General features: G+C 38.9%; 2 protein-coding genes across 6 annotated transcripts; one reads left to right on the plus strand and one right to left on the minus strand.

Annotated features, from left to right (window-relative positions):
- Positions 1-10,662: 10,662 nt before the first annotated feature.
- Positions 10,663-14,375, plus strand: LOC142609668 (protein trichome birefringence-like 35). Its single transcript, XM_075781324.1, is given in 6 exon segments — positions 10,663-11,053; positions 11,235-11,511; positions 12,275-12,449; positions 12,565-12,761; positions 12,866-13,018; positions 13,876-14,375. Coding segments are annotated over 6 exon segments (1,326 nt in total). The 5' UTR covers positions 10,663-10,860; the 3' UTR covers positions 14,207-14,375.
- Positions 14,376-15,697: 1,322 nt separating this feature from the next.
- Positions 15,698-24,663, minus strand: LOC142609522 (protein BREAST CANCER SUSCEPTIBILITY 2 homolog B-like). Of its 5 annotated transcripts, none has more exons than XM_075781119.1 (21): positions 24,421-24,663; positions 24,191-24,337; positions 22,171-23,217; positions 21,965-22,089; positions 21,722-21,876; positions 21,176-21,298; positions 20,895-21,092; positions 20,730-20,811; positions 20,579-20,629; positions 20,412-20,487; positions 20,182-20,293; positions 20,032-20,103; positions 18,904-19,102; positions 18,644-18,826; positions 18,288-18,430; positions 18,154-18,204; positions 17,823-18,033; positions 16,638-16,805; positions 16,450-16,544; positions 16,265-16,353; positions 15,698-16,166 (listed from the first exon to the last, which is right to left on the minus strand). In XM_075781119.1, the coding sequence occupies exons 1-19, from the start codon at positions 24,563-24,565 to the stop codon at positions 16,488-16,490; spliced, it is 3,345 nt and encodes a 1,114-aa protein (XP_075637234.1). In that variant the 5' UTR covers positions 24,566-24,663; the 3' UTR covers positions 15,698-16,166; positions 16,265-16,353; positions 16,450-16,487. The 5 variants fall into 5 exon arrangements, with proteins under 5 accessions (XP_075637234.1, XP_075637233.1, XP_075637229.1 ...); XM_075781118.1 differs by having other exon boundaries at positions 16,265-16,326; positions 18,154-18,216; XM_075781114.1 differs by having other exon boundaries at positions 18,154-18,216.
- Between the last annotated feature and the right edge of the window lie 1,929 nt (positions 24,664-26,592).

Raw genomic sequence — 26,592 nt, forward strand, 5'->3', positions numbered from 1 at the left:
CCAGACACAATAAGAAGTGAACTTTGATCAAGTTTATAGTCCGAGGACAAGACTTAACTAATTTTCCATTTGATTCTTTAGACCATTAACTTCAAATGTTAATTTTTCCAAAGTAGGAGGTTCGAGGACCCGGCATAACTAAGGTTCTGTTTAACAAATGACAAGACATCAATTTCCACAAGGTTTGTGGTCCGAGGACTACACTTAACCAAGTTTCTGTTTGATTCTTAAGAACAATAGCTTCAAATGTTAATTTTCCCAAAGTAGGAGGTCCGAGGACCCGACATAACTAAGGTTCTGTTTAACAAATGACAAGACATCAATTTTCACAAGGTTTGTGGTCCGAGGACTACACTTAACCAAGTTTCTGTTTGATTCTTAAGAACAATAGCTTCAAATGTTAATTTTCCCAAAGTAGGAGGTCCGAGGACCCGACATAACTAAGGTTCTGTTTAACAAATGACAAGACATCAATTTCCACAAGGTTTGTGGTCCGAGGACTACACTTAACCAAGTTTCTGTTTGATTCTTAAGAACAATAGCTTCAAATGTTAATTTTCCCAAAGTAGGAGGTCCGAGGACCCGACATAACTAAGGTTCTGTTTAACAAATGACAAGACATCAATTTTCACAAGGTTTGTGGTCCGAGGACTACACTTAACCAAGTTTCTGTTTGATTCTTAAGAACAATAGCTTCAAATGTCAGAGATACTCATAACTTTAAAATGTTCACTGACAAAAGCACAATTTATTAATAATAATACCTTCTAAGATTGTTTACATTCCATGGGCGTGGTACAATTTTTTCATCTAGGTCAGCTAGCCGATATGACGCTATACCGGCTACTGAAACAATGCGATAGGGGCCCTCCCAGTTGGGTCCTAGCTTACCCCAAGCTGGGTTCTTAGAGGTGCCCACAACTTTTCTTAGTACGAGATCACCAGGTGCAAGTGGCTTTAGCTTCACGTGGGCATCATATCCCCGTTTTAGCTTCTGTTGATAATAAGCCATTTGGACCATAGCTGCCTCGCGCCGTTCCTCAAGCAAATCTAGGCCTTTCTCCAGGAGTCCCGCGTTATTCTCTGGATTAAAAGAGCTCGTCTTTAGGGTGGGAAAACCAGATTCCAGAGGTATCACCGCCTCGGCTCCATAAGTCATAGAGAATGGCGTTTCTCCAGTGGACCTGCGCGGTGTGGTCCGATACGTCCACAGAACATGAGGAAGCTCTTCTACCCATCTGCCTTTCGCATCATCCAACCTTTTCTTCAGCCCACTGACAATGACCTTGTTAACGGCCTCGGCTTGCCCATTTCCTTGAGGATAAGCTGGGGTGGAATATCTATTTATGATACCCATGTCACCACAATACTTCCTAAAAGCCTTACTGTCGAACTGAACACCATTGTCTGAGATGAGTGTGTGTGGTATACCGAATCTAGTGACGATGTTTTTCCAGACAAACTTCTTGGAGTCAACATCTCTAATATTTGCTAAAGGCTCGGCCTCAACCCATTTAGTGAAATAGTCTGTTCCCACGAGAAGCCATTTGTTACCTGTTGCCCTCGGAAATGGCCCAACTATGTCTAGTCCCCACTGTGCGAAGGGCCAAGGACTGGAAAGGGGGTTAAGAACTCCTCCAGGTTGATGAATATTAGGGGCGAACCTCTGACACTGATCACATTTCTTGGCATAATCTTGAGCCTCCCTTTGCATATTGGGCCACCAATAACCCTGAGTCAGAGCTCTGTGGGCTAAGGATCTTCCCCCAGTGTGGCTGCCACAAATCCCTTCATGCAGTTCTTCTAGAAGCCCTTCCGTTGAGTCAGGGTGTACACACAACAAGTACGGTCCTGAAAAGGATCGTTTGTACAGTTTCTGGTCCTCGGACAACCAGAAACGTGGCGCCTTTCGGCGTATCTTATCTGCTTCAGATTTGTCCTCAGGAAGGACATCATTCCTAAGAAAAGATATGACCGAGTCGATCCAACTAGGTCCAGGCCTTATTAAATGGATGCGAGGCGCGTTGGCAATGACAAGAGAGGGTTCTAGTAAATCCTCAACGAGGATAACCCTAGGTAAACCTTGAGCCGAGGACGTTGCCAGCGTGGCTAAGGAGTCTGCATGGGTGTTTCCGCTCCGAGAGATATGAGTTAAGGCGAATGAGTCAAATTCAGTTTGCTGGCGCTTGATCTGGGCCAAATATTCCTGCATCCTTGGATCTCTAGCCTCCATGGTCCCCGTGACCTGGCCGACCACCAGTTGAGAGTCCGAGAAGACATGGACTTCCTTTCCACCCATTCTATGCACCATTTTCATGCCTACCGAAACCGCTTCGTATTCGGCCTCATTATTAGTGGCCGAGAATGCCAATCTCAAAGACTTTTCGAAAACAATTCCCTCGGGGGACGTCAGGACAAGTCCAACACCTGACCCCTTCTGATTGGCCGCCCCATCTACATACACTTCCCAAATCGGAGATACCGCAGCTGTGATCACACCAACTGATTTTTCACCTATGTGGGCCTCCTTTACAGTTTCTCCCAGCAATGGCTCGGCAAATTCCGCCACCAGATCAGCAAGGACCTGGCCCTTCACCGAGGTGCGAGGCTTGTATTTAACATCAAAAGCCCCTAGTATGGTCCCCCACTTTTCTATCCTTCCTGAGTAGTCGGCGCTACGCAGCATTGCCTTGAGGGGCAATTGGGTTAGAACAACCACTGCGTGGGACTGAAAATAATGGGGAAGCTTTCGTGTGGCATGAACCACGGCCAGGAGCGCTTTCTCTAAGGGTTGATAACGCACCTCGGCATCACCTAAAGACTTACTAACGTAGTATACCGGTCTTTGCACCTCGTTATCATCTCTTATCAGGACCAGGCTGACCGCGTGGACGGCCACTGCCAGATAAGCAAACAAAATCTCATGTGCCTCCGGACGAGACAGAATGGGTGGCCGAGAAAGATATTGCTTGAGCTGTTGAAAAGCTAACTCGCAGTCCTCTGTCCATTGAAACCCTTTCCACTTATTCAACAGTTGGAAGAAAGGACGACACCGGTCAGCTGACCGAGATATGAACCTATTCAAGGCGGCAATCATTCCCGTTAACTTTTGAATTTCTTTTGGGTTCCGAGGAGGCTGCAAGTCCTGAATAGCCTTGACCTGCACCAAATTTACCTCTATGCCTCTATGAGTAATCATGTATCCCAAGAACTTTTCAGACCCCACACCGAAAGAGCACTTTAAGGCGTTGAGGCGCAACTTGTACTTTCTCAGTATCCGAAAAGTGTCGGCCAAATCTTTCACGTGTGAGGGTATTGTTTTGCTTTTCACCACCATATCGTCCACATATACTTCAATGGTTTTCCCCATTTGCTGTTCGAACATTCTGGTCATCATCCTTTGATAGGTAGCCCCAGCATTCTTCAAGCCAAATGGCATGACCTTATAATAATAATTCCCCGTCGGTGTAATGAAGGCAGTCTTCTCCTGATCCTCTAAGGCCAGGGGAATCTGGTGGTAACCCTGGAAGGCGTCCAAAAAACTCATCCGAGGATGTCCGACAGTGGCATCCACCAGTTGATCAATACGTGGCATTGGGAACGAATCTTTAGGACAGGCCTTGTTCAGATCAGTAAAGTCCACACATACCCTCCACGTTCCATTTTTCTTTCTAACAACAACAGTATGAGCCAACCATTCGGGGTAAAAAACTTCTTTGATAGCCCCCGCCCTTTTGAGTTTAAGAACCTCTTCCTTCACAGCCTCAGAATGTTCTCTGGAAGATCGCCGAGGTGGCTGCCTCCTCGAAACAATAGCTGGGTTGACATTTAAGTGATGACAAATGAAGCCTGAATCCACGCCTGGAGCTTCATAAGGATCCCACGCAAAAACATCAACATTGTCCTTCAAGAATTCTAACAATTCCATCTTCTCTTGGTGTGGCAAAATTACACCGACTTGGAAGAATCTCTCTGGGTGATCGACTACTGGAAACTTCTCTAACTCCTCGCAATGTGTCTCATCTCCTGTCACCATTCCAGATGAATCAGGAGCCGTTAACTGCTATAAGCCTTTGGTGATTAAAGCCGAAGACTTGGCTTCTGTCTGATGTAGTACCGTAGCCGATATGCACTGCCTGGCTACCGATTGGCTGCCGAGGATTTCCTCAACACATTCCCCCGAGGGGAATTTGACTTTAACGTGCAAGGTAGAGGAGACAGCCCCAAGCGCGTGCAGCCAGGGCCTGGTGAGGATGGCTGTATATGGAGAGTACGCGTCAACCACAATGAAATCCACCTCAACCGTTTCTGAGCCAGATTGAACGGGTAAACGGATCTGTCCCTTCGGCACAACGGCTCTCCCTTCGAAGCTTATAAGCTGCGAGTCGTAAGGAGTTAGATCTTCCAACTCCAACCTTAGCCCCTTAAATAAATCAGGGTACATGATATCTGCACCGCTGCCCTGATCTATCATCACCCTTCTCACATCATAGTTCCCTATCCTGAGGGTGACCACAAGAGCATCTTCATGGGGCTGGATAGTCCCTACCTTATCCTCCTCGGAGAAACCTAAGACGGGCAAAGTGCCCTTCAACCTCTTCGGCCTGCTACCCACATCCTCGGCCTGAGGATGGGAAACCGCCATCACCCTAGTGGGACCTGAGCCGGTCCTACCAGGTGCAGCGAAGATAACATTAATTGTTCCCAATGCTGGCCGAGATAAATTGTTCCTCTGGTTGTTTGAGCCAACTTGGACCGACACCGCCCGGTGGGCTGACACAAGTGCTGCTTCAACTTTCCCTCACTGACGAGCTGCTCCAGATGGTTCCACAGGGTCTGACAGTTCTCGGTAGTGTGGCCCACATCCTGATGGTACTGACAAAAGAGGTTTTGATTTCTTTTCGCAGGGTCCCCTGCCATCTTGCTGGGCCATCTGAAGAAGGGCTCTTTACGAACTTTCTCTAGTAACTGATGCACTGGTTCTCGGAACACAGTATTTACAGCCTGAGGTGCTGCCGAGCCGGATTGCCCGAAGTAATCCCTCCTCGGCTTGTTGTTGTGATATCTGTCCGACCTGAAATCCCTTCTCTCCTGCGGGATAACCTTCTCCTTTCCCTTCCCCTGCTGCTGGTCTTCCTCTACCCTTTTGTACTCATCAATACGATCCATAAGGCGGCGTACGCTGCGGACGGGCTTTTTCGTCAAAGACTTTCTTAGGTCGTGGTCAGTAGGAAGACCTACCTTAAAGGTATTAAGCGCCACCTCATCAAAATCACCATCTATTTCATTAAACATTTCCCAGTATCGGTCGGAGTATGCTTTCAGCGTCTCCCCTTCCTTCATGGCCATGGATAGCAGCGAGTCCAATGGCCGAGGGACTCTGCTACACGTAATGAACCGCGAAGCGAATGCCCTAGTTAGCTCCCCGAATGAGCCTACAGACCCCGATTTGAGACCGTTAAACCATCTCATAGCCACAGGTCCCAAGCTGGAGGGGAAAACTTTACACATCAGAGTCTCGTTGTGAGAGTGCACTGCCATCCTCTGGTTGAAGTGACTCACGTGCTCCACCGGATCAGTCCGGCCATTGTAGATGGTAAAGGTGGGCTGGGTGAACCTCCTGGGAAGCCTCCCCCTCTCAATCCTCCGTGAAAACGGAGATTTGGAGAGTTGGTGTAACGCCCTACTCATAGCGTCGTTGCCTAAGCCCCTAGAAGGAAGATTTTTGCGTCTGCGAGCTGGCCGGTCGTCCTCCTCACCGGAGGACACTGAGCTGGCAGGTGAGCACGATCTCGAACTGTAGACAGCTCGCCTATCCTCTTCCGAGGAAGGATTAGGTGAGGATGATGAAGGCCTACGTCTGGCGCGACGTAGCTTTCTCTTTAAACGGTTGATCTCCTTCTGCATGGCTTTAGAACCGTCCTCCTAGGGGGCGCTACCCCCACCATGAGTATGGCTGGCGCCTGGGTACTCTGTATGGACACTTCCCTCATGATCCCTTCGATGTTCAAGACGCTCGAAATGGTCCTCCGGTTGTGATCACTATGACTCTGCATGGTGAGAGCCTAAGCCTGCCATAATATCCCTACCTCTTCTAGTCTAGACTTCCCACAGACGGCGCCAATTGTAAGTGCACAATTGCACCTGGCCCCAAGAACAGTTACGGGCTCAGGCCCAATGAGCCTTAAACAATATGAATTTGTAGAGTGTGGGCTTGAAACCCAGGTTAGAAGTGTCTGAGGATTAAATGACAAGCCAAAGATTACAAACACTTGAAAACAATAAGGAATATTGTAAATCAACCTGCTCGGACGTAAGCCGAGAGCTGTTCTTATATTATCTCTTTCTCTTTTTTCTTTTTCTTTTAGATTACAAAAAAAGGAGCCCCTCATTCCTGTTCTAGGTTGCTTCTTAAATACTCCTCTTTTTGATACTTTGTACACGTGTTGCCCCAACTCCCCCTTAGCCTAGATATTTCTTTTCTCAGTGCTTTTGAATAGTAACCAGAAGTTTCCCTTCCACTGTTCAGGTGTCACTTCCCCATTAATGCGGTCAGGGTGGTAGGTGCAGGGTCTTTAATGTGGAGGTGGCAGCCTTTATCTTTGGTATTTCTCTAACATCGGTGCTTCTAGGACATTCAAGGGTTCACCCCCTTTAACCATTGGTCTTGACCGTGTCATTCTCTAACCTTTACCATGAAGTCCCGGGTTCTCCGGTGTCCGTCCGAAGGGAAATTCACCCTCGGCTGGATCCTCGGATCCTCGGCGTATGGGCCGACCCGTAGTACTAACAAGTTCTAAACCCAAGAGCAGGTCGGCCTTCCTTAGCATGGCCCAAAGGCCCACATCCCCATCAGGGTCTTTTTACTCCCCACACTTCTTTTTGAATTCTAATTGTAAATTTTTTATTTGGGTTCAAGCATGGTAATGTCATCTTTTGTTGTGATAACCCAATGATTGACTTTATATACGGTGATTGAAATTTAACCACATTTCTTTTTAAAATAAGGATCATACAATTGCTGCCGGCAAAGTAAAAAGAGTGATGCCAATATTACATACTTTACTATATAAGTCTTACCAAATGATGTGTCGCTAATAATAAAAAGTAATTTAAATACTCATTAATTATCTTTTTGAAGCTTTTTTTTTTCCTTTTTTTTTTCTTTTTTTAGGGATAATTATCTTTTTGAAGTGAGACCAAGTTTGTGGTGTCACATTCATTATTATATTAGTTTATGGTAAATTACATTCTTCTATCATAAACTATCACCTCAACTATACTTAACTCTTTGAATTATTGAAACACACAATTAACCCCCCCCCCCTCCCCCACCCCCCAAGTTATAAATCTATTTCAATGTCCTCTCTACAATCTGTTAAATTTGACGAAAATTTAGCATTTAAAGATCAATTTATCCATCTCTTCAAAATAGAAGCCTAAGAGGTAAATTGGTCTTTCAATACTAAAATTCGTTAGAGTTAACAACAAAACAGAAGGCAAGAGGTTAAATGTGATGTATTTTTCAAATCGGGCATCAATCATGTGTTACAATAGTTTAAATGGTTAAATATAACCAAAATAATAATTTATGTTGGAAAATTATAATTTGTCCTATCAATTTATAAGTTTTTTTTGTAATAAAAAAGCTTTTTGTAATATTTTAAGGTAAGATAGATAAGATAATTCAAATATCAAGTGTTTAAGGTACTCATTAGGGGGTTAGGGTTTGTGACTTGGTGGGTCTCCAAGATGTTCATGCATGGTCGTGACTCGTGACAACACAGTATATATGGATTGTCTTTGACCTTGGTGATTGCGAATCCGCTTTTGCCTACAACATGTCTTCAACTCTTCATGTAATAAAATAAAATAAAAAGCAACTTGAAATTAGATTATTACCTCTAATTTTTGGTAAAAGATAAGAATAAGATCCGAAAACACTTCAGCTGGCCTACTCAAGACTTGAGTGGTTATACTTTAGGAAAAATGTCAAATTAGTGTTTTCACATCAAATTATAAGTGGTAAATTGTTACTGTTTTTAATTTGAATCTATAACTTAAATTATTTTTTTACCCACTCGTAACAGCGAATATCAACTTATTACTTAAAATTTCTTATGAAAATATTGTTAATATAAGAGTTCTCATGCATATATACAGTTCTCAAGCATACATGAGAGCACAAATAAATGGGCAGTTTCTTCTCGCAAATACCATATCAATTCATTCCAACCGTTTCTGGGACCAATCACCAACAGCAACCAAACTTTCATTTCATACATATAATAATACATTACAACTGCGACATTCTAAATCAGTCAACCTGCCCCAACAAAATTAATGATCCAGCTAATTATGACCTTGCAAAACTATAAAAAAACCTTCTTCTTCTTTTTTTATATGGAGAATCCCTCTCTCCCACGATCCTATTATTAAAAAAAAACAATGTTTGATTACTAATTTTGTTTTAATGTTTGTTCTACGTATGAAAATAGTCCCTAATATTTTAAATCAATTAGTGTAATCCTTAACCTTTTAGTATTATGAAAAAATAATCTTTTCATTTGAGTGATGAATGAAAAAATTGGTGTGATTATTGATTAAATATTTTATTTTAAACGTTAGTCCGTGGCAATCCATGTTTGAGCCCAAATGGCATAAAAAATACCAAAATGTTTATCCATGTTGGCATTTCAAGAGTTATTTTAACCTAATACTAAAATGTTAAAAACTAAAGTAACACATTTATACCGCAATGCAATCTTGTTGCGATGGTCACTCTATAAGTGTAAATGTTTATGGAGTGTGAGGGCAAGAATCTGGTTTTAAGTATCTAGTAGAAAGTTTCACACACATATACACTTAGATTAAACAGAAGTAGAATTTCTATTTTGTATCAAAAAAGTAACACATTTACAAATTCAACATGTATTATTGGTATGTACTATAGAGACTTTGGATATAATATAAGTTGTCTATTACCAAATTTAAATATTTATGACAATTTTTACATGTATCACTAAAAATAATAAGGCATAAATGCACTTTTAGTCCCTATATTTTGCAACTTTTCCATTTTGATTTTACCACTTTTAGTCCCTAAACCAATTAACGTCTGACATTTAGGTCATTTTCATCACCCAACTAACGGTAAAAATTGACATGGCTGACGGTGGAATAAAAAAAATAATATAATCACACAAATTAATTAATTAAATTAAAAACAAAAATTAAAATAAAATAAAAATTCATTAGTTTTTGGGAAGAACATGATTGTTCATATTCTTCATGTTCTTCCCTAAACATGTTTGATTGCTTAGAAATTTAAAATATCGAAGATTTAAAATAACGCATTGATGCCCTTGAGTCCTCTCTCCACCATTTAGAAAAACCTACTTTGTATAAATTTCTGATCTTTCCTTTTCTTCTTCTATTTCAATTCCAGGTCCTCTCTTTCTCTCTCTTTCTCACAATGCATCTTTGTGTTTGTATCTTTCTTTTTCTTCTTCCTTTGTTCAAGCTCTCGATCCCTCACTCTCTCTTAAATCTTAATCTCTTACTTTTCTCTCTCTCTCTCTCTCTCTCTCTCTCTCTCTCTAAACCCGACTCTCTCTCCCTCTTTGTTGTTTGATCGATGATGGTGGTGTGAGTTTGATCAGCAACGATGGAATGGGTTTGATTGGGTTTTTCTAGTTTTTCGTGGGGCTAGGTTCTTCCAGCTTGATCGGCAATGTTTGTGTGAGTTTGATCGGGTTGTTCTAGGTTTTCGTGGGGCTGGGTATTTCTAGCTTGATTGGCGATGGTGGTGTGGGTTTGGTCGGGTTTTTCTGGGTTTTTGGGGCTGGGTTTGATCGACAATGGTGGTGTGGTTTTGATCAGGTTTTTCTAGGTTTTAGCCTTTAGGGGTTGGGTTTGATCGACAATAGTGGTGTGGGTTTGATCAGTTTTTTATAGGTTTCCATGGGGTTGGGTTTTTCCGGCGCTGGTGGTGTTTGCTGCTTTGGGAAATGGGTTTGATCGGCGGGGTGGTGTTGTTGATGGCGGATTTGGGTCAAGGATTGTGAGTTTGGTTTCGTATTTATAGGTTGTGGGTCTTGGATTTATGAACCTTGTATGGATGAACATGAAAGATTATTTGGTTATGAGTTTAAGGGTCTATTTCTTGGATTTATGGGTTTGATTTACTAAGTGTTTCAATGTTGAATCTGTTAGAATTTTTTGTGTTAAGATTGATTATGAATGTTGGCCGGTTGGGTTTATCTTGATTTGGTGAAGAACATGAAGATTGTTAATAGTCATGTTCTTCCCAAAAACTATTGAGTTTTTTTTTTTTTAATATTTGTTTTAAATTTAATTAATTAATGTGTATAATTATATTATTTTTTTATTTCACCGTCAGTCACATCAATTTTTGCTATTAATTAGTTGACAGAAATGACCTAAATATCAAGCGTTAATTAGTATAAGAATTAAAAGTAATAAAAACAAAATGTAAAAATTAAAATAAAAAAAATACAAAATGTTAGGACTAAAATATATTTAGTCCAAATAATAATTAACCATCTCTAATAACTTTAACATTTTCTTTTAAACAATTAGAGGACATGATTGGCACATTTATAATTGCATTTAGTACCCCAAAGCACCGAATGGTCCGAATCATTGTCTTAAAGTCTTAACCTACAATAGTACGTGTAAAGCTGAAATCTCGGACCAAAACCAAATATCAAACCTACTTCGTGATCTTTCCAACGTTGTAGTCAAAATCTTTTGCAAGACAGAGACGCGCGCGCGCGGACACACACAGAAGATAAGTAGATAACCTGGGATTTGCTTCATCCGATATTGTATTATACCATGATGCTGCGATGGAATAGAAAGAAAACCCATTTCCCTCTCATAGCATTTCTCTCTTTAGTCTTCATAGTTATCACAATCCTCCACAATGAACATAGCATAAGGCAAATCCAAGAAAACCCAGATCACGCTCTTCATCACCAAGAAGCTCCAGTCACTTTTGTTAAAGCAAATCGTATAAACCCAGCTCAAGGTATAGCCCATATCTATCTTCTTCTTCTTCACCATAATATTTAATGGCTCTACACAATCTGGGTCCACTTAAAGTCAATACCTTTACTTGGTTTCTAGGATTTGAAATAATTTACTGTATATTCAAGTTAATTTCTTTACTGGGTGCCTTGGATTTGAAATTTTTGTTTGTTTGGTTTCAGAGGTTTTGGATAGATTCAGTAAGTGCAACTCCACCAGAGACTATAGTGGTCGGAAAATCGCTTGGGTTGACCGTAATGACGGTCAACGGCGGAGAGTGGCATCGGAGAGATGCGACGTGGCTTCGGGCAAATGGGTGTTTGATAATACCTCGTATCCACTGTACAATGAGTCGGAGTGTCCGTACATGTCGGACCAATTGGCGTGTCACAAGCATGGGAGGCCTGATTTGGGGTACCAGTATTGGAGGTGGCAACCCCACGAGTGCAATTTGAAGAGGTACTTCTTCTTTTTCTTTTTCTTGTTGGTTTCAATATAGCTTTATCAGCATTGAATTTTTCTTTTTGAATATAAGCATGGAATTTAAGGAGGCATTTCTGAATTTACAACTTGGTTTCTTTTTTGTGCTATTGAATTTGGACTAAATTTGAATTTTGTGATATATGTGAAGTATAAATTTAGAGTGTAATCAGGGTTTTATTATGGAACTTGTGACTAAATTAAGGCACAAGTTAAGTTCACTATAAATGCTGCCTTACTAATGTACTGATAAAAAAAAAATTTGTTCATATAATTGGGATTTTAGATTTCTTTTAATTGGGTGTCTTGGATTTGAAAGTTGAGGGCTTTTTTTTTTTTTTTGGTTAATAGAATCAAGCATGGAATTTGAGGCTAATTTCTGAATTTACACCTTGGTCTCTTTTTTGTGCTAGTGAATTTGGAGTGCATTTGAATCTTGTGATATGGATTAAACTTGTTGCTTGGAAATCATGACTTCAAGTCACAATTTCAATTGCTTTTGGGGTTGTGTGTAAAAAACACTACTCTTGTGATAGATGCAAAGTATAATTTAGAGTGAAATCAAGATTTTTGAATTTCATAGAATTGGAAGTTGTGAATAAATTAAACACAAGTTCACACTAAACTCTTCCTTACTAAAGAACTGCAAAAAATGGTATGTAGTTTATTGGGATTTTGAGATTCTTTTTAATTGGAAGAAAATTGATTTTGTTTTCTTTTTTTTGGTGGGCTTGTTTTGTAGATGGAATGTGATTGAAATGTGGGAGAAGTTGAGAGGGAAAAGGCTAATGTTTGTAGGGGATTCATTAAACCGAGGGCAATGGATATCAATGGTGTGTTTGTTACAGTCAGTGATTCCAGCCAATAAGAGATCTATGTCGCCAAATGCGCCTCTTACCATTTTCAAGCAGAGGTAAGCAAGATAACCCCCTCTAGAAAAGCAAATTGTTTTTGCTTATGACTGAGGAGAAGATCGTGACTTTTGAAAGATATTGAGAATTTCATATTGTTATATCTTTGTGTGATTTGCAGGAATATAATGCAACTGTGGAATTTCTCTGGGCTCCATTACTTGTTGAATCTAATTCTGATGACCCAGTGAATCACAGATTGGATGAACGGATAATCCGTCCTGATTCAGTTCTGAAGCATGCATCAAAGTGGGAGCATGCTGATATATTAGTTTTCAACACGTACTTGTGGTGGCGACAAGGTCCAGTTAAGCTATTGTAAGTATAGTAGAACCAACTAAGCATCTAACTAGAAAAATGAGTTATATAGAAAAAATTATTAATTGGTATCCTCAAACCCCTTTTTTTTTTTGTGTGTGTAGATGGAGTGCTGGAAAAAATGGGATTTGTGAAGAATTAGATGGACTTGGAGCCATGGAATTGGCCATGGGAGCATGGGCAGACTGGGTTGCTTCTAAAGTGGATCCCCTGAAGAAGCGAGTCTTTTTTGTTACCATGTCCCCAACGCATCTCTGGTGAGTGCCAAAACCCTTTTTTTCCATCCATCTCCAATATTAATTTGCAATTCCTTTCAGTTTTAAGCAAAACTCATGCATATTCCAAGGCCACTTTTGGATTGTTTCTTCCCTCGAATATTATGACTGCATTTTTCATTCAAAAAAAAAATTAGAAGTAGCATCTAGCATGTTTCCTGGGTTTGTATTTAAAGCTGGATATAGAATCGTTGATGCTCAGAATGGTTCATAAAATGATGCTTGAAGTCTGATCTAAGAAATTTATATTTGATTGAAAATAAATTACAGTCATAGTTGGCCATGGGTCCAATATAATTGGCTTAGATCATTGTGTCAATATGAACATTTTCTTGTCATCTATTCTTAGAACTCTTTTAAAATTAGTGCTTGCTGTTTATATAAAGATGTCTTGACCTTCTGTTTATCCTGTGTTTGTAGCCAGTTTATTAAACAAGGCACTTGTATCTTGATAATTGGAAACTAGACCATAATCCTACCTTTAAATTATTAAGGGTCCAGAAAGTTCAAATAGAAATGGATTTCTCATATTTTAGATCAGTATTCAATAATCAATGGCTTACATTTTGATCTGGCCACAGGATAAATAGGAAGAAAAAAGGCCTAGATAATAGTTGGGGAAAATTTATGACAATTAATGGCCCAAATGGAAAATAGTCTATCCTAATATTTTATAAAGGAGCATTCTAAACTGTCTACTAAATTTCATGTGTAAGGACTAAGGACATGGTCATATTTTCAATATCCTACTTCAATGCTTCATATCCCCACTACCACCGCTGGGAGGTAGGCTCTTATAGCATCTTCTCATCATTTTCATAAAACTTGTTATAATTCAGGAATCGAGAGTGGAAACACGGAAGTGAAGGCAATTGCTATGATGAGAAAACCCCTATAGATTTTGAGGGCTACTGGGGAAGTGGTTCTGACTTGCCTACAATGCACATGGTAGAGAAGGTACTTAGCAGGTTAGGTTCAAAGGTTTCCGTTCTTAATATTACTCAACTCTCAGAGTATCGCAAAGATGGCCACCCTTCAATTTACCGCAAGTTTTGGGAGACACTGAAACCTGAACAATTGTCAAACCCTCCAAGTTACTCTGATTGCATACACTGGTGCTTGCCAGGTGTACCTGATGTATGGAATGAGTTGCTATTCCATTCTTTGTAAAAACAAATGTAAACTAGAAAGGTCTTTTTAGTGGTTCCCTGTAGCAAATTAGCAATTGAAAAGGGAATTTTGAGTTTTGTTTCCATTCACAAGGAGAATGGTTGCTTGTAACAATTGATATTCTATTAATTTATGCATTTAAAAATGAGAATTTCATTGCTATTATCACTAATGAGAAGTGAATAAGAAATTGATTCATTTGAATGCAAATTCATTGGGTGTGTTACCACTTAACTATGGTGAATTGCATGTTTTCATTTGGAGGCAATTTGCTTAATTTATTATTAAAAATGTTTTGAGCCTTCTAAAAATTTTTGGCATTGAGTTTTGACTTGTCCAAAAGTGAACTTAAGATGGATAAGGATTCTTTAAGAAAGAGAATGGAGGACTGCATACATTCAATTGTGATCCAATAGCCTTAAGGGCACCAGGAATTCATGTTGCACTTCAAATCATATTCAATTATTTATTAAAAAGTTGATTAACACCTATAATTTTTGTACACTCATCATCTTGTCTGTTTACTTTAACAATACACAACCATTTTCACAACATTTTGCACAAGATAGCAAACTGTTATTGATTTTTATATATAAGCCCATCATTTACACTACTTTATTGTCTATTATATTGTTGAAAATTTATAATCTCAACAATTGTAAATAGAAAATTGTGAATTAGCTGTGTTCGTAGATTTATTGATCATTTATCGAAAGTTTGTTCTAGGCCTCCTAGACAACAAAAGTGGTCAAGCTTCTTTGAAAATAGGAAGATGATTTTGGGCCTGGTAGCAAAGTTGTGATTTGGAACTGGAGTAGTCTCATTTTCATCCATTCGGAGCATGAATTTAAACCAGGCCTGACCTGTGCTCTGGGATGGACTGACATTAGTTGGACCCTAATCAAAATTGAACCCAAGGGTAGGCTCAACCATACATGTTTCCCTACAAATAAAAATAATGTACCAAAAAAAGTATTACACCAGAAAAATCTTCTTTTTTTCCTTTGAAGAAGGAAATAGGAAAAAGCTGTGGAGATCAGGTTCCAATTAACTCGTATAGTTAATTTATTCGCATTAGTAGCAGGCACGTTTTAATACATATAAAATCTTCAGTTTAAATTAGAATTCATATAAAATTCTATAAATAAAACAATAGTTTAATCAACCAATCATTTGTTTTAAAACATCTATACTAGTACTGGCAATAATTTCCTACATAAAATATATATATATAAATAAAATTTCTCCTGGTAGATTAGTTTTGGAGTGGGCCAAGTTTGATCTTATGATCCTTAATAACTTTTTTCTTTAATTAACTGTTGTATTGATTCATTCTATTTCTTAAGGTACAATACCATCTTTTTATAAGTGTTTGACTCCTTTGTAATATATTTTAATAATTTGATTCGAAACTACGTACTTCTATTTTAATAATATGATTCGAAACTAAGGCATGCTCTTATGCAGAGCATATAAATTTAGATTTACCCCTAGCCAAAAAAATAGACTTAACAATTAACATTTTAAAATGTAGTCTATATGAATTATGGTTCACAAGATACTAAAAAATAACAATTGGAAAAAACAAGCACTATCGAATCAAACGAACATTATAATTTCTCATTATACGTACATAGCTTCTTCATTGACCATTGGGGAAAGGTACCCCTTTTACCGACTATACGTTAGACCAACTTCAGCCCTCTCAGCAATTTCACATTTGCATTACACTCCGGGCCTTCCCCTCCACCCAAAATGGTGCTTACTGAATATTTTACAGAATCTTAACTGGGTTTGACTTGCTGAAAGAAAAATTCATTTGCAACTTCCAGAACTATACATGCTCAATCAACCAAAACCTCTAAAACTATGGCAATTGGCTCAAAACTGAAGATGCTTAAAATGACTTACTTCCCTGCACACAGTGCAATATTTCCATATTCTTCCATGGAACATTGCACTGCTAATTAAATGTTAGTGACTTGCTTAGGTTTTCTTTAACATCAATAATTATAGAGTTGAAGCACAAAGAAGAGGTTTTCAAGAATCAGATTGTACCAGCAAAATGAAGTCTTTCAAGCATTCCAAATGACGTGCTCACTATATCCATTGGGTTTGCGCTGGAACCAGCACCAATATGGAGGAATCTTTAGATTAGAAACAAATAACCTGTAAGAGCCAGATACCCTCTCATTGATTTTAAAAAAACAAATAACAATCCATTTAGGGATATGAAGACTTACTAGTCCGATTGTATCAACTCCATTCATTATCAGATTATCTAGCCTTCGCAATCACCAATAATTAACAAAACCTTCTCCCTAAGCTTATCAATAGTCTGCAGCAAGTGAAACAAGTACAGAAATTTATGACAGCGGAAAAACATGCAGCAAATGCTATCAACAAGATATGAAAGTTTCAAAAGGCAGACCGAGCTAGAGAGTTTTGCCCATCTCTGAGCAGAGGCAGCTGCATTTTTGAGGTGAGAACAATGGGGAGAATCAAAATTCAGAGAGTATATTGAATTTTCCATAGATTCTGCTACCCAGAGATGATTCATTTGGTCCTTTGATCTCTTGATAAGATTACAGAAGCCAACCTGCAATGTGGAAACATAAAAGCTGTCACCCAGAAACTTCAAGAGAAGGGGATCACGATCTGTCTCCGGGAAGCAAGAGGGATTCAAGTGCATATTGCAAGTGTCTTGAAAACTAAAACATGAAAACCAAATTTAATTATAAGTTAATTTTTAAGTAGAAGAGCCTTTGACAATCTCTATAACGAAAAACCATTACAAGTATGTGTATTAAACTTTTATGCTCTGGGTAAGAGATTCTTCCAAAATGACTATGCATTGTGTTAGTTAATCAAGAAAAATCTAGAGCTCGAATCACTAGCTGTGGATCACTTATTGCTTCATTGTGAGATGGCTCATTGGTTGTGGAATTTTAAATCTTTTGAGATTCTGTGGGTCTTACTAAGAACGGTTCCAGTCTGCTCTTTGTTTGGTGGAATTGGTTGGGGTAACACTCGTCTAACATTTGGAATTTAATTCCTTTGTGCTTATTGTGATGTCTTTGGAAGGAGCGCAATCGGCAGACATTTGAGGACTTGGATAGCTCCGAAAATCAATTGTTTGCTTTTTTTAGTGGATCTCTATTCGACTGGTCACAAGCTTAGGGACTCACGTCTAGTGATTCTCTCCATTCGTTCCTTTGTTCTCTCCTATTTTGTAATTAATTTTCTTCTTGGTTTTCTTCTTTTTTTTCTCTTTCGTTTCTTTGTAAATTTTGGTTTGCTTTGTGCTTTTCATGCATAAAGTAGCCTTTTGAAAATACATCTTACTTATATAAAAAAATAGCTTTCTTATTTAGTTATCAGCTTGTGGTTGTCTCAGTTATGATTTATGAAGCAATCAGCCATTTAATTCCTTTACTCCTATTCAAAGTGTATAATTATGAGAACAAAGGAAATTTCCATGAAGATTACATATCCTTAGTGGAATTGAATCAAATCTTAACATGTGAGCTCTTATTTGCTAAAACACCCAAAGTGGTCTCTAATAATGCCTCAACTAATTAAAAGATAAATTGGAGTTGAATGTGAAATTACTCACTGTGGATCCTGCAAGATTAGAGTTGACTGGGGCAAATGAATCATCATCAATGAATGGTGAGCAGAATCTGATGGCAAGTAAAGAATTGGATAATTCTTCTGACTGCGACTCAGAAATGGAGCTATCTGTCACAAACACCCACTGTTTCTTTTGATGGGGAGTTTTAAAAACCTCTCCCACATACACAATGACCACAGCAATATCAAATTCACTGAAGAACAGAAAGAACCAATAAAAAGTTTACAACTTTTGTCTCTGTACAAGTTTGAAAGAAAAGAAAGTAGAGGATAGGCAAAAACATCAGAAAAGAAGGATAAGATATGAAATTCACCTGGAAAGAGGAACTTCTCCTAAATTTGACAATAAGACTGCTTTCCGAGGACTGTGAAATGGCCTACAGGAATAACCATGAGCTAGACTCAATTATTAAAAAAATTTACTTACAGGAAGTACAAGGAAACTTACTTAAAGTGTTCAGTTTCTTGGGAAGATAAAGGCTTCCATTTGGCAGTGGATCCTCTTGCTTGCAAGTATAGGGTATGTGCATCAGAATTAATTGGTGCAAGCCCTGAAACAGCATAAGCCTGTCCCTCAACCAGCTCATATTGCTGTCACAATAGTAAGCAAATTAACAAATTACTTAAAAGACACTACATAATATTCGTATTAGCAAATGAGATTCAGGGAAAGGGAACATAGTCATCATAGGGGGATTGTGGAATTGGGGGGAAAGTAGAGAGAAAAGGGGCTGGATGAGGGGGAATGAGCAAACTCAATATCAATAGGGTCAAAGTAAAGCAAAACAACACCATTGGATTCACCTGCTTCTCTGTTGGGTTCCAGATTGTTATCAACCCTTCTTTAGGGCTGTCCTTTCTGTCAGAAATTTTATTGTTTAATCCAACTACTCTCACCCTCATAAATGGGGTGACTTCCCTCTCTCCTAAACCAGAATCTTCCAAAGCTTTCTCAATTGATTTCTCCATGTCTGACTGCCTGGTTGCCTAATTTCAGAATGACCATAGTTAGTAATCTCATACTATAGTTGTACTTTTCTTTAAGCAAAGCATCTGAAACCCACCTCTAGTTTTGCTTTATAAGTGGTGAAAGAAGTTAGTTGCTGTGGACTCATCCCTGCCATTAAAACTTCAGGTTCTGCAGCTGTCTCTAGTATCTTTAAAATATTTGCTCCTTCATCGCTGTCAGAGTCATTATAAATATGTGAACCTTTTATGCCTCTTTGAAACTCAGAAACAATGCCTTCTACAACAGTAGATCGCCTGCAGCCAAACAAAACTCATATAGAGAGAGAAACAAAATTTGCACTACATCAATGCAAACAAAGAAAAATAGAACAAAGGCAAAATGAATGTTTGGAGTCATTACTGTAGGTTAGAGACGCTTTTGCATCATTAAGAGGAAAATTATCTCATAAACTGCTCATTTTTCCATGGTCCTGTTTAAACTTCAAAAGAATACTAAGTGCACCGAAAAGTAAAAGGGGGCCACATTTGAAATAGATATTACTTTACATTTGCTTATACAAATATGATACTTCATTAGCATATCCTTGCTATACTGCATTTTACTCTTTCAAGGATTTTAGTATCAATGTTTCTAAATTGTATTGTGTTAAGGAAAGAGTTCCTATTGATGATAGTGCTAATTTTGTGATTATGACAGCAAGCTCTCTTCCATATATATACCCAACAGCTACTGCAGAAGCACCTCTAATTTTGGAAGATCAAACAGGGCAAATCACTCTAAGGAGTGTGCCCCACATGTAGACATATTCCATTGATTTCTCATTGCTATATGTATATCCGTATATTCATTGCATAGGTTCTATAGTCTATATATCTTTTTCTTTGCTGTAACTCACGTATTCGGCATAAGTGAGAACTCTCCTTTTGTATCATTAAGATCTTTACGTATTGTACCCATTTGCCATATCCCTATCCAAGCTTTCTAGCAAGACCAAGTGCAACAACATGCTTTAGACTCTAAATGATCAGAAAAAGTATGACAGACATGATTAATGAACATAGTTCAATGACAAAAAATCATAGAACTACTAGAGTGAATAAATATTTAAAATTTTGAATAGGCTACACAGACATCTACTTATAGATCAAGTAAACACTATCAATGAATATTTTCAAGAAGGTAAACCATTTAAATTTGTCTTCTTATGGAAGAATAAAGTCACCTCTGATCATATACTTGCACCATTCTACACTCCATCCTCTCCGATCTGACAATAGACCCGCCATTACTTAACCTAGATGAAAGCAAAAGGAACAATTTAGCATTCAGAATGTACTGAAGAGAACTTTAAACTATATCATTTTTAAATTACCTCTCCTTGTAGAGGACAGGGTATATTCGTGTGACTCCAACTATAGTCTGAGGGACTAGACCACCATTACTCTTAATGCACCAAAATGCTAAAGGAGAACCAACACCTTTACCTAAGGAAATAGATTTGAGGACCATGCATTAGAAGGCAAAAAGAAAAATTGCATATATTTCTTACGCCATATAAGGCTGGAAATAAACAAAAATTTAGACAACCCAAACAATGCTTACAGAATCCCAGCCGATCAGCCCAATGAGCTCTATATGTGCCATTCATGTGCAATAGCAAACTAACTGTCCTCGACACCTGAAATTGAAGCAAAAGCCTCAGACAAGCCTGTAAAGACAAGGTAAACATTTCCAATAATTCAACAACAACAAAATAAACCAGAAAGAACCTCAAGGGGTGAAACAGGCGCAAGCCAGCCACATAATCCTGCTCCCCAGATCTTCACAGGGAAAAATAAACTGTAAGGAAGAGGCAATTCTAAAGGAAATTTTCTAATCAAAGGAAGGCAGAAAAAAAAAACATAGTAATGAAAGTCTTACCCGAAGTTTCTGCCCCACAAACAGTTTTCCAGCAGCAAGCTGCTTTGACAGTGGTTCATCCAGTACAGCATCTATTGCATACCTGTGAGACAAGGTGATATTACATGCCAAAGAACTTCTTGATGTAGTGTAACCATCAAAGCATGTGTCAAGGCATATTCTTACCACCCGTCAGTTAGTTCAACCTTTGTCACATTACTATTTTCAGCCCCAATTACTGCCACGGAACAAGTCTCATTCTTTAGGTCAGAATTTGAGCAAATAGCTGAAACGCATAGAACCATCATTGAAGAAGGTGATGCACCCCCTTCCAGAATTCTCTTGATTGCAGAACAGTGACCATGATTGACTTCTCTTTCATATCTATGTAAATGCATACAATATTGTTCTCATGGATGTCTTATACACACAGGACTAAATGTATAACCAATACAATAATTAGATACCTATACTTCAATTCCTCGAGCACATTGGACACTGTCAAGAATTTTCCAGCAGCTATTTCTGGATAGCATCTCTCATAACATGCCAGTTTCCAAACAATCCACTTGTAGTGATTGATGACCCATCTAGATAGACAGATAACTTAAAATGCTAAACAAAAACTAAGATACAGAATAAAATATTTTAAAAACTAATAAAAGAGCATTAAGCCATCAACAACAGCACTGCTGAAGACCCATAAACAGTGTTCACAATAGCCAAATTCAAGGTTGCTGCATAAGTCAACCAATCCATATTACCGGACCAAACCTATTTAATAATAACATGGGCAGCCCAACTCTATGTCAACAATCACATGCAACTCAATGATACATTATGTAAAGCTAAAATTGTCACCAAAGTTTGCAAAGATCAATATAGCATTTGCAAACCAAGAAGCAATGTAACTTTAAAAAATGTTCTTCCAGCCCACAAGAGGGAGGGGTGTAAAAGATTGAAAATGAAATGCAGTAGAGAATTTACTCTTTTTGATAAGTTAGATAATTTACTCTTTTGAAGCATATTGCAAGGATGCTCCAGACTGAGCCAGCATGTGGAGAAAAGCCTCTGGTCCAATGCCATTTAAGCCAGATACATCATGAAACATGTACTTTTCTGCATCAGTTGATTTCATCCATCGGACCTGGTCTGACAAAAGATCCAACTGTATTCATGTGGACACGTAAATTAGAATCAATGCCAAAAGCAAAGAAACTCTAGAGGATAAATATCGGCACTGATAGTCTATGTACCATATTCTGATCTGACAGAGGCACTTTAAAATATTCTTTGACATACATTCTCGACGTCTGAAACGGGTATCGTTCAGAAATCCTTCTTTTGCAACATGAATGATCAGATGCTAAAGTAGATAATCCTGATGGAACATGTAGATGAATTGAGGAGCACTATATCAACAAAGACACAAAGCTATTTCAAAAACCAGCATGAATTTTACCATTGGAAATAAATGGAACATCCTTATTTAAAGGGGTGGAGAATTTGGAACGGGGCCTTTTGAATGGAGAAACAGAACTCCTTCCTAGTATTCTTTTTACGCCATTCATTTGTCCAGTATTTTTGCAAGTTGTGCCAATAGTATTTGAAATATCAACCAAAGGCCTGGCTGGTGACTTTCGAGGTGCATTAATCCTTGAACTGATACCATTTGATAAAGAACTTTTGGCCACTGTATTAGGATCAACTTGGCTGTTGCTTCGGGGTTTCTGTAGAGAAGACGCATTAATATTTAACCCACTAGCATTTTCATGTTGAACAGCATCAAATTCTTCGATCAAGTTATTCCCAGAAACAATATGTTTTGACTTGACTGACGACCGCACTTGATTTGAAGATGATCGCAAGGGGGACACAAAAACTTTCAACATATTTTTACTCTCTGCCATTTCCTTATAAGAAAAGGGAGTGCAAGGATCATTTCCGTCATTTGACAAAGCACCATTGAATCTTGTCTCCTTTGAAAATGAAAAAACTGAATCATTTCCATCCCCTTCATTCAAGAAAGTTCCCAATTCTGGATCGCCAAGAAGACTCCTTGCACGTTTTAGTGCATCACTAGAGACAGAAATAGATCTTCCACCTGCAGTATGGAACTTGATTGGAGGTGGTTTGAGAGCAGAATTATACATTTCGGGTTGCATAAGGTTTGGATTTTCCTGATTCTTCAACCTAGTTCCTTCTAAACCAATCTTAGAAACTAACGAAGACCCTGTAACTGATGTGGAATTGTTAATCTCACAATTGTTCACACCCTCTCTCATTTCCATATCAGATGAACTTTTCCATCCAAATGATCCATTGGTATTACAGGGCTTCACTGAATGTTGTAGGCCTTGAAAAACACTATTATCATTATCTTCTTCCAATCCCAACAATGTCTTGGCTCTAACAAGGCCGTCCGAAGATATATTGACCATTTTCCCTGAGCCTGTCTGGAAGAGAGAATTTGCAGAACCAAATCCATTATCTCTAGCTAGCACCCGACCTGCACATCATGCATGAGTTCACAAAAATTCTTGAAAAGACCAAGACATAACTACATGATTGTTTCAAATGAGTACTCCCTCCATCCCATTTCGTTTGTCCACAATTTCATTCTCAAATGTCTCAAAATATTGTCCACTAGTAAAAGTTGACATAGACAATTTTCCTAACTTACCCTTTACTTTATTTAAAAAGCCAATACTCTTTTTCCATGAGTTTAAATTAAGAGTCACGATTCAAAACTGAAAAAAAAAAAAAAAAAAAGGGAAAAGGGACAGATAGAGCAAGTTTTAGACTATAGCTTATTTTCATTAAGCTTATTTCACTTAAACAATAAAATGGCATAAGTATAGCTATACCTTATAAAAGGCACGGTTTTAAAAAGGTGTAAATTCTCTTCTACGATGAAAATAAGATAAATCAGAGAGGCACATAATATAGATGTTATACATCTAAGATTAACAAGCCAAGAGCCTAGTAGCTTAACTAGCACATCCTGGTGTTTCCATTAAGAGACATCCAGTGTTCCCATTAAGAGACATCCAGTGTTCAAATCCCCCCCCCCAACTATCGAATTATCAAAAGCAATAACAAAAAATTAACTAAAAGAAGAAAATAAATGTGAGTTTCTTACTCTCAATTATTGTTAGCTTTCAATAAAGCAAAAGCCAATTCAAATTAAGTCTTTCATACTAATAGAAATGCAATCAAGTTGTGTCTTTCACTTTCTTAAGAATCAGACTTATGCAGCAATAAAATGTTAGCCCCAATTTGTTCTTGGTGCCCAAAAAAATTAAATTATATCATAGCCAAAATTTAAGACACCACTGACCACAAGAGGACTGTGTAACACAATAGTATATCAAAAATCACAGAAATTTCCCAAACTTCGATACCACCAAAAGCATAGGGTTTTTTTTTTTTTTAATAATTCAAACACATACATGAAAATTGAAAGAGTGAGATTGTGGTACCTGAATTAATCTCAGCATCGTCTCCGAGAACCGATAAGGCCTTCGCTAACGAAGACTGTTTCACCGCAACCGATTTCCCCAACCCGGTTCGGAACATCGGAGAGCTCCCAAATCCTTCGCTACGATTCTCCAGAAGCTTTGCACATCCTGTAGCGAACCAAATCAGAAAATTGAGCCACAGAAAACAAAGCTAACAGATAGATTGAGAGAGAGAGAGAGAGAGAGATTGCCTTGGAGAGCGAGGTCGGACATTGAAGGGAGACGAGTGCTTCTGCCATTTGGTGAATCATCGTCGGGTTTGATTTGGAGGTCTCGATCGGAGGGTTCCCACCGGAATTCGCTGCCGGCGTCGGAGAATATCTGCCACGTCGACATTTGCTGGCGTGGTCTGAGTTTTGAAAGAACAACTGGACAATGGTGTGAACCCTAAAACTGAAAAGGCTTGGTTTTGTTTTTCTCTTCAGGTACCTTTAGCTGGGAAATGTGTTTTACATTTTCGAAAAGGCGGGAAATTCTTGAAGGGCTTCAAGGAAAACTCTATTTGAAATGACGAGTTTAGAGCAAACACATCAGCTCGTATAAAAATTTTCTCTATTTTACACAAAAAAATTTCTTTTAAAATTTTACACATGTATTTTTACAAATCACCCACATCAGTTCATCTATCCTACTCCCTCTATTAATTAAATAATAATTTCCTCACTTTTTTTTATTATTACTCTCCAACTGCCACGCGTCTCCTCTTCATTTTTTGGTAATTTCTCTCTCTCTCTCTCTCTCTCTCTCTCTCTCTCTTCATTTATTCTCTTCATTTCTGATTCATGTCTCTCTCTCTCTCTCTCCTTCTCTTATTTCTCTTTTGCTCTCTCTCTCTCTCTACCCATTTTCCAGCTCCGATCTCCGATCTACAGCACCGATCTCCGATCCCAGCTGCGATCTCCGATCCACGACCACCGAGCCCAGCTGCGATCTCCGATCCACGCACCGCCGAGCCCAACCGCGATCTCCAATCCACACCGAGCCCAGCCGCGATCTCCGATCCACACCGAGCCCAACCGCGATCTCCGATCCACGCAACGCCGAGCCTAGCCGCGATCTCCGATCCACGCACCATCGAGCCCAGCTGCGATCTCCAATCCACCCTCCGCCGAGCCCAGCCGCGATCTCCGATCCACACCGAGCCTAGTCGCGATCTCCGATCCACGCACCACCGAGCCCAACCGCGATCTCCGATCCACCCTCAGTAAAATCCATGCCGCGATCTCCGATCCACACCGAGCCTAGCCGCGATCTCCGATCCACGCAACGCCGAGCCCAGCCGCGATCTCCGATCCACACACCACCGATCCCAGCTCCGATCCCCAGCACCACCGATCCCAGCTCCGATCCGCAGCTCCGCCGACCAAAGCATCGTGGGTGTGTTTGTGTATCTGTGTTTTTTTTTTTTTTTGAGCAAGTGTATGTCTGAGTTTGTTAATGAGTAGCTGTGTTAATTTTTCTGTGGATGATACTGAATTTGTTGAGTTCGTTGAGAACGGAGAAGAGAGAGGAATAATGGAGCGAACTATTCTGGAATAAAATAATCCATACACGAGCTACAGTGCTCGTGTATATTTACACGGTACTGTAGCTCGTGTATGGATTTCCACATTTTTTGCTATTTATACACCTACTGATGTGGGTTTTTTTTTGCATACAATGTGTAAAAATTGTACTTTCTTTTATTTTACAAATTTTTAACTGAGCTGGTGTGAATGCTCTTAGACATTAAAATGAATTTGTCATGCTTTATTTACTATTTGTCCAGTGTGTTAGAGTTTATTTACTATTTACCCTTCCAAAACCTGCATCACTCTAGGGTGGCGTTTGGATCCAGCTTATCTGTGTATACGTTTCTAGTTCAAGTTTAAGTTTTTTTTTTTACTGCGCAGCTTTTAAGGGACAACGGCTACTGTTTATGTACTGTGCATGAACAGTAGCCGCAAAAGTAGACTTTTCAGATATTTTTCTGTGTATAAGTGGGTCTCGTGCACTGTTTACGGGACCCACAAACTTCACTTTTCAACATTTTTTTATATTAAAAATAGGTCCAACGGCACTATTCACATATTTAAAAACTATTTTGCTATAGTATTTTCAGTTTTCAGTTCTATCCAAACGAAGAGAGCATTTGGATCGGGCTGAAAATCACGCGTCTGGCGTTTCAGAGTTTTTTTTTTTTTTTTTTCAAGCCGTGATTGTTGACTTTTTCCATGAACACTACCGATGGGTTTTAATTTTTCCTTTCTCTGGGACGCGCTTTGTTCACTGTTCATTGTCCATGAACAGTGATTTTTGGCCAATGAATAGTAATTTTAAGGGTGAACACTGTTTTTTACACATTAAAAAATTATTTTGCTACA

This window comes from Castanea sativa, chromosome 9 (genome assembly GCF_040712315.1).
Source record: "Castanea sativa cultivar Marrone di Chiusa Pesio chromosome 9, ASM4071231v1".
NCBI classification, from domain to species: domain Eukaryota; kingdom Viridiplantae; phylum Streptophyta; class Magnoliopsida; order Fagales; family Fagaceae; genus Castanea; species Castanea sativa.

Bases quoted from the DNA above. Each gene is read 5' to 3' on its own strand.
- LOC142609522 (XM_075781118.1), bottom strand. From the start codon at position 24,565: ATGTCGACGTGGCAGATATTCTCCGACGCCGGCAGCGAATTCCGGTGG. The intron at 18,034-18,153 runs GTGAATTTCATA...TCTGTTCTTCAG, and splicing joins GGAGAAGTTCCTCTTTCCAG to TGAATTTGATATTGCTGTGG. The intron at 16,806-17,822 runs GTGAGTAATTTC...TCCACATTGCAG, and splicing joins CTAATCTTGCAGGATCCACA to GTTGGCTTCTGTAATCTTAT.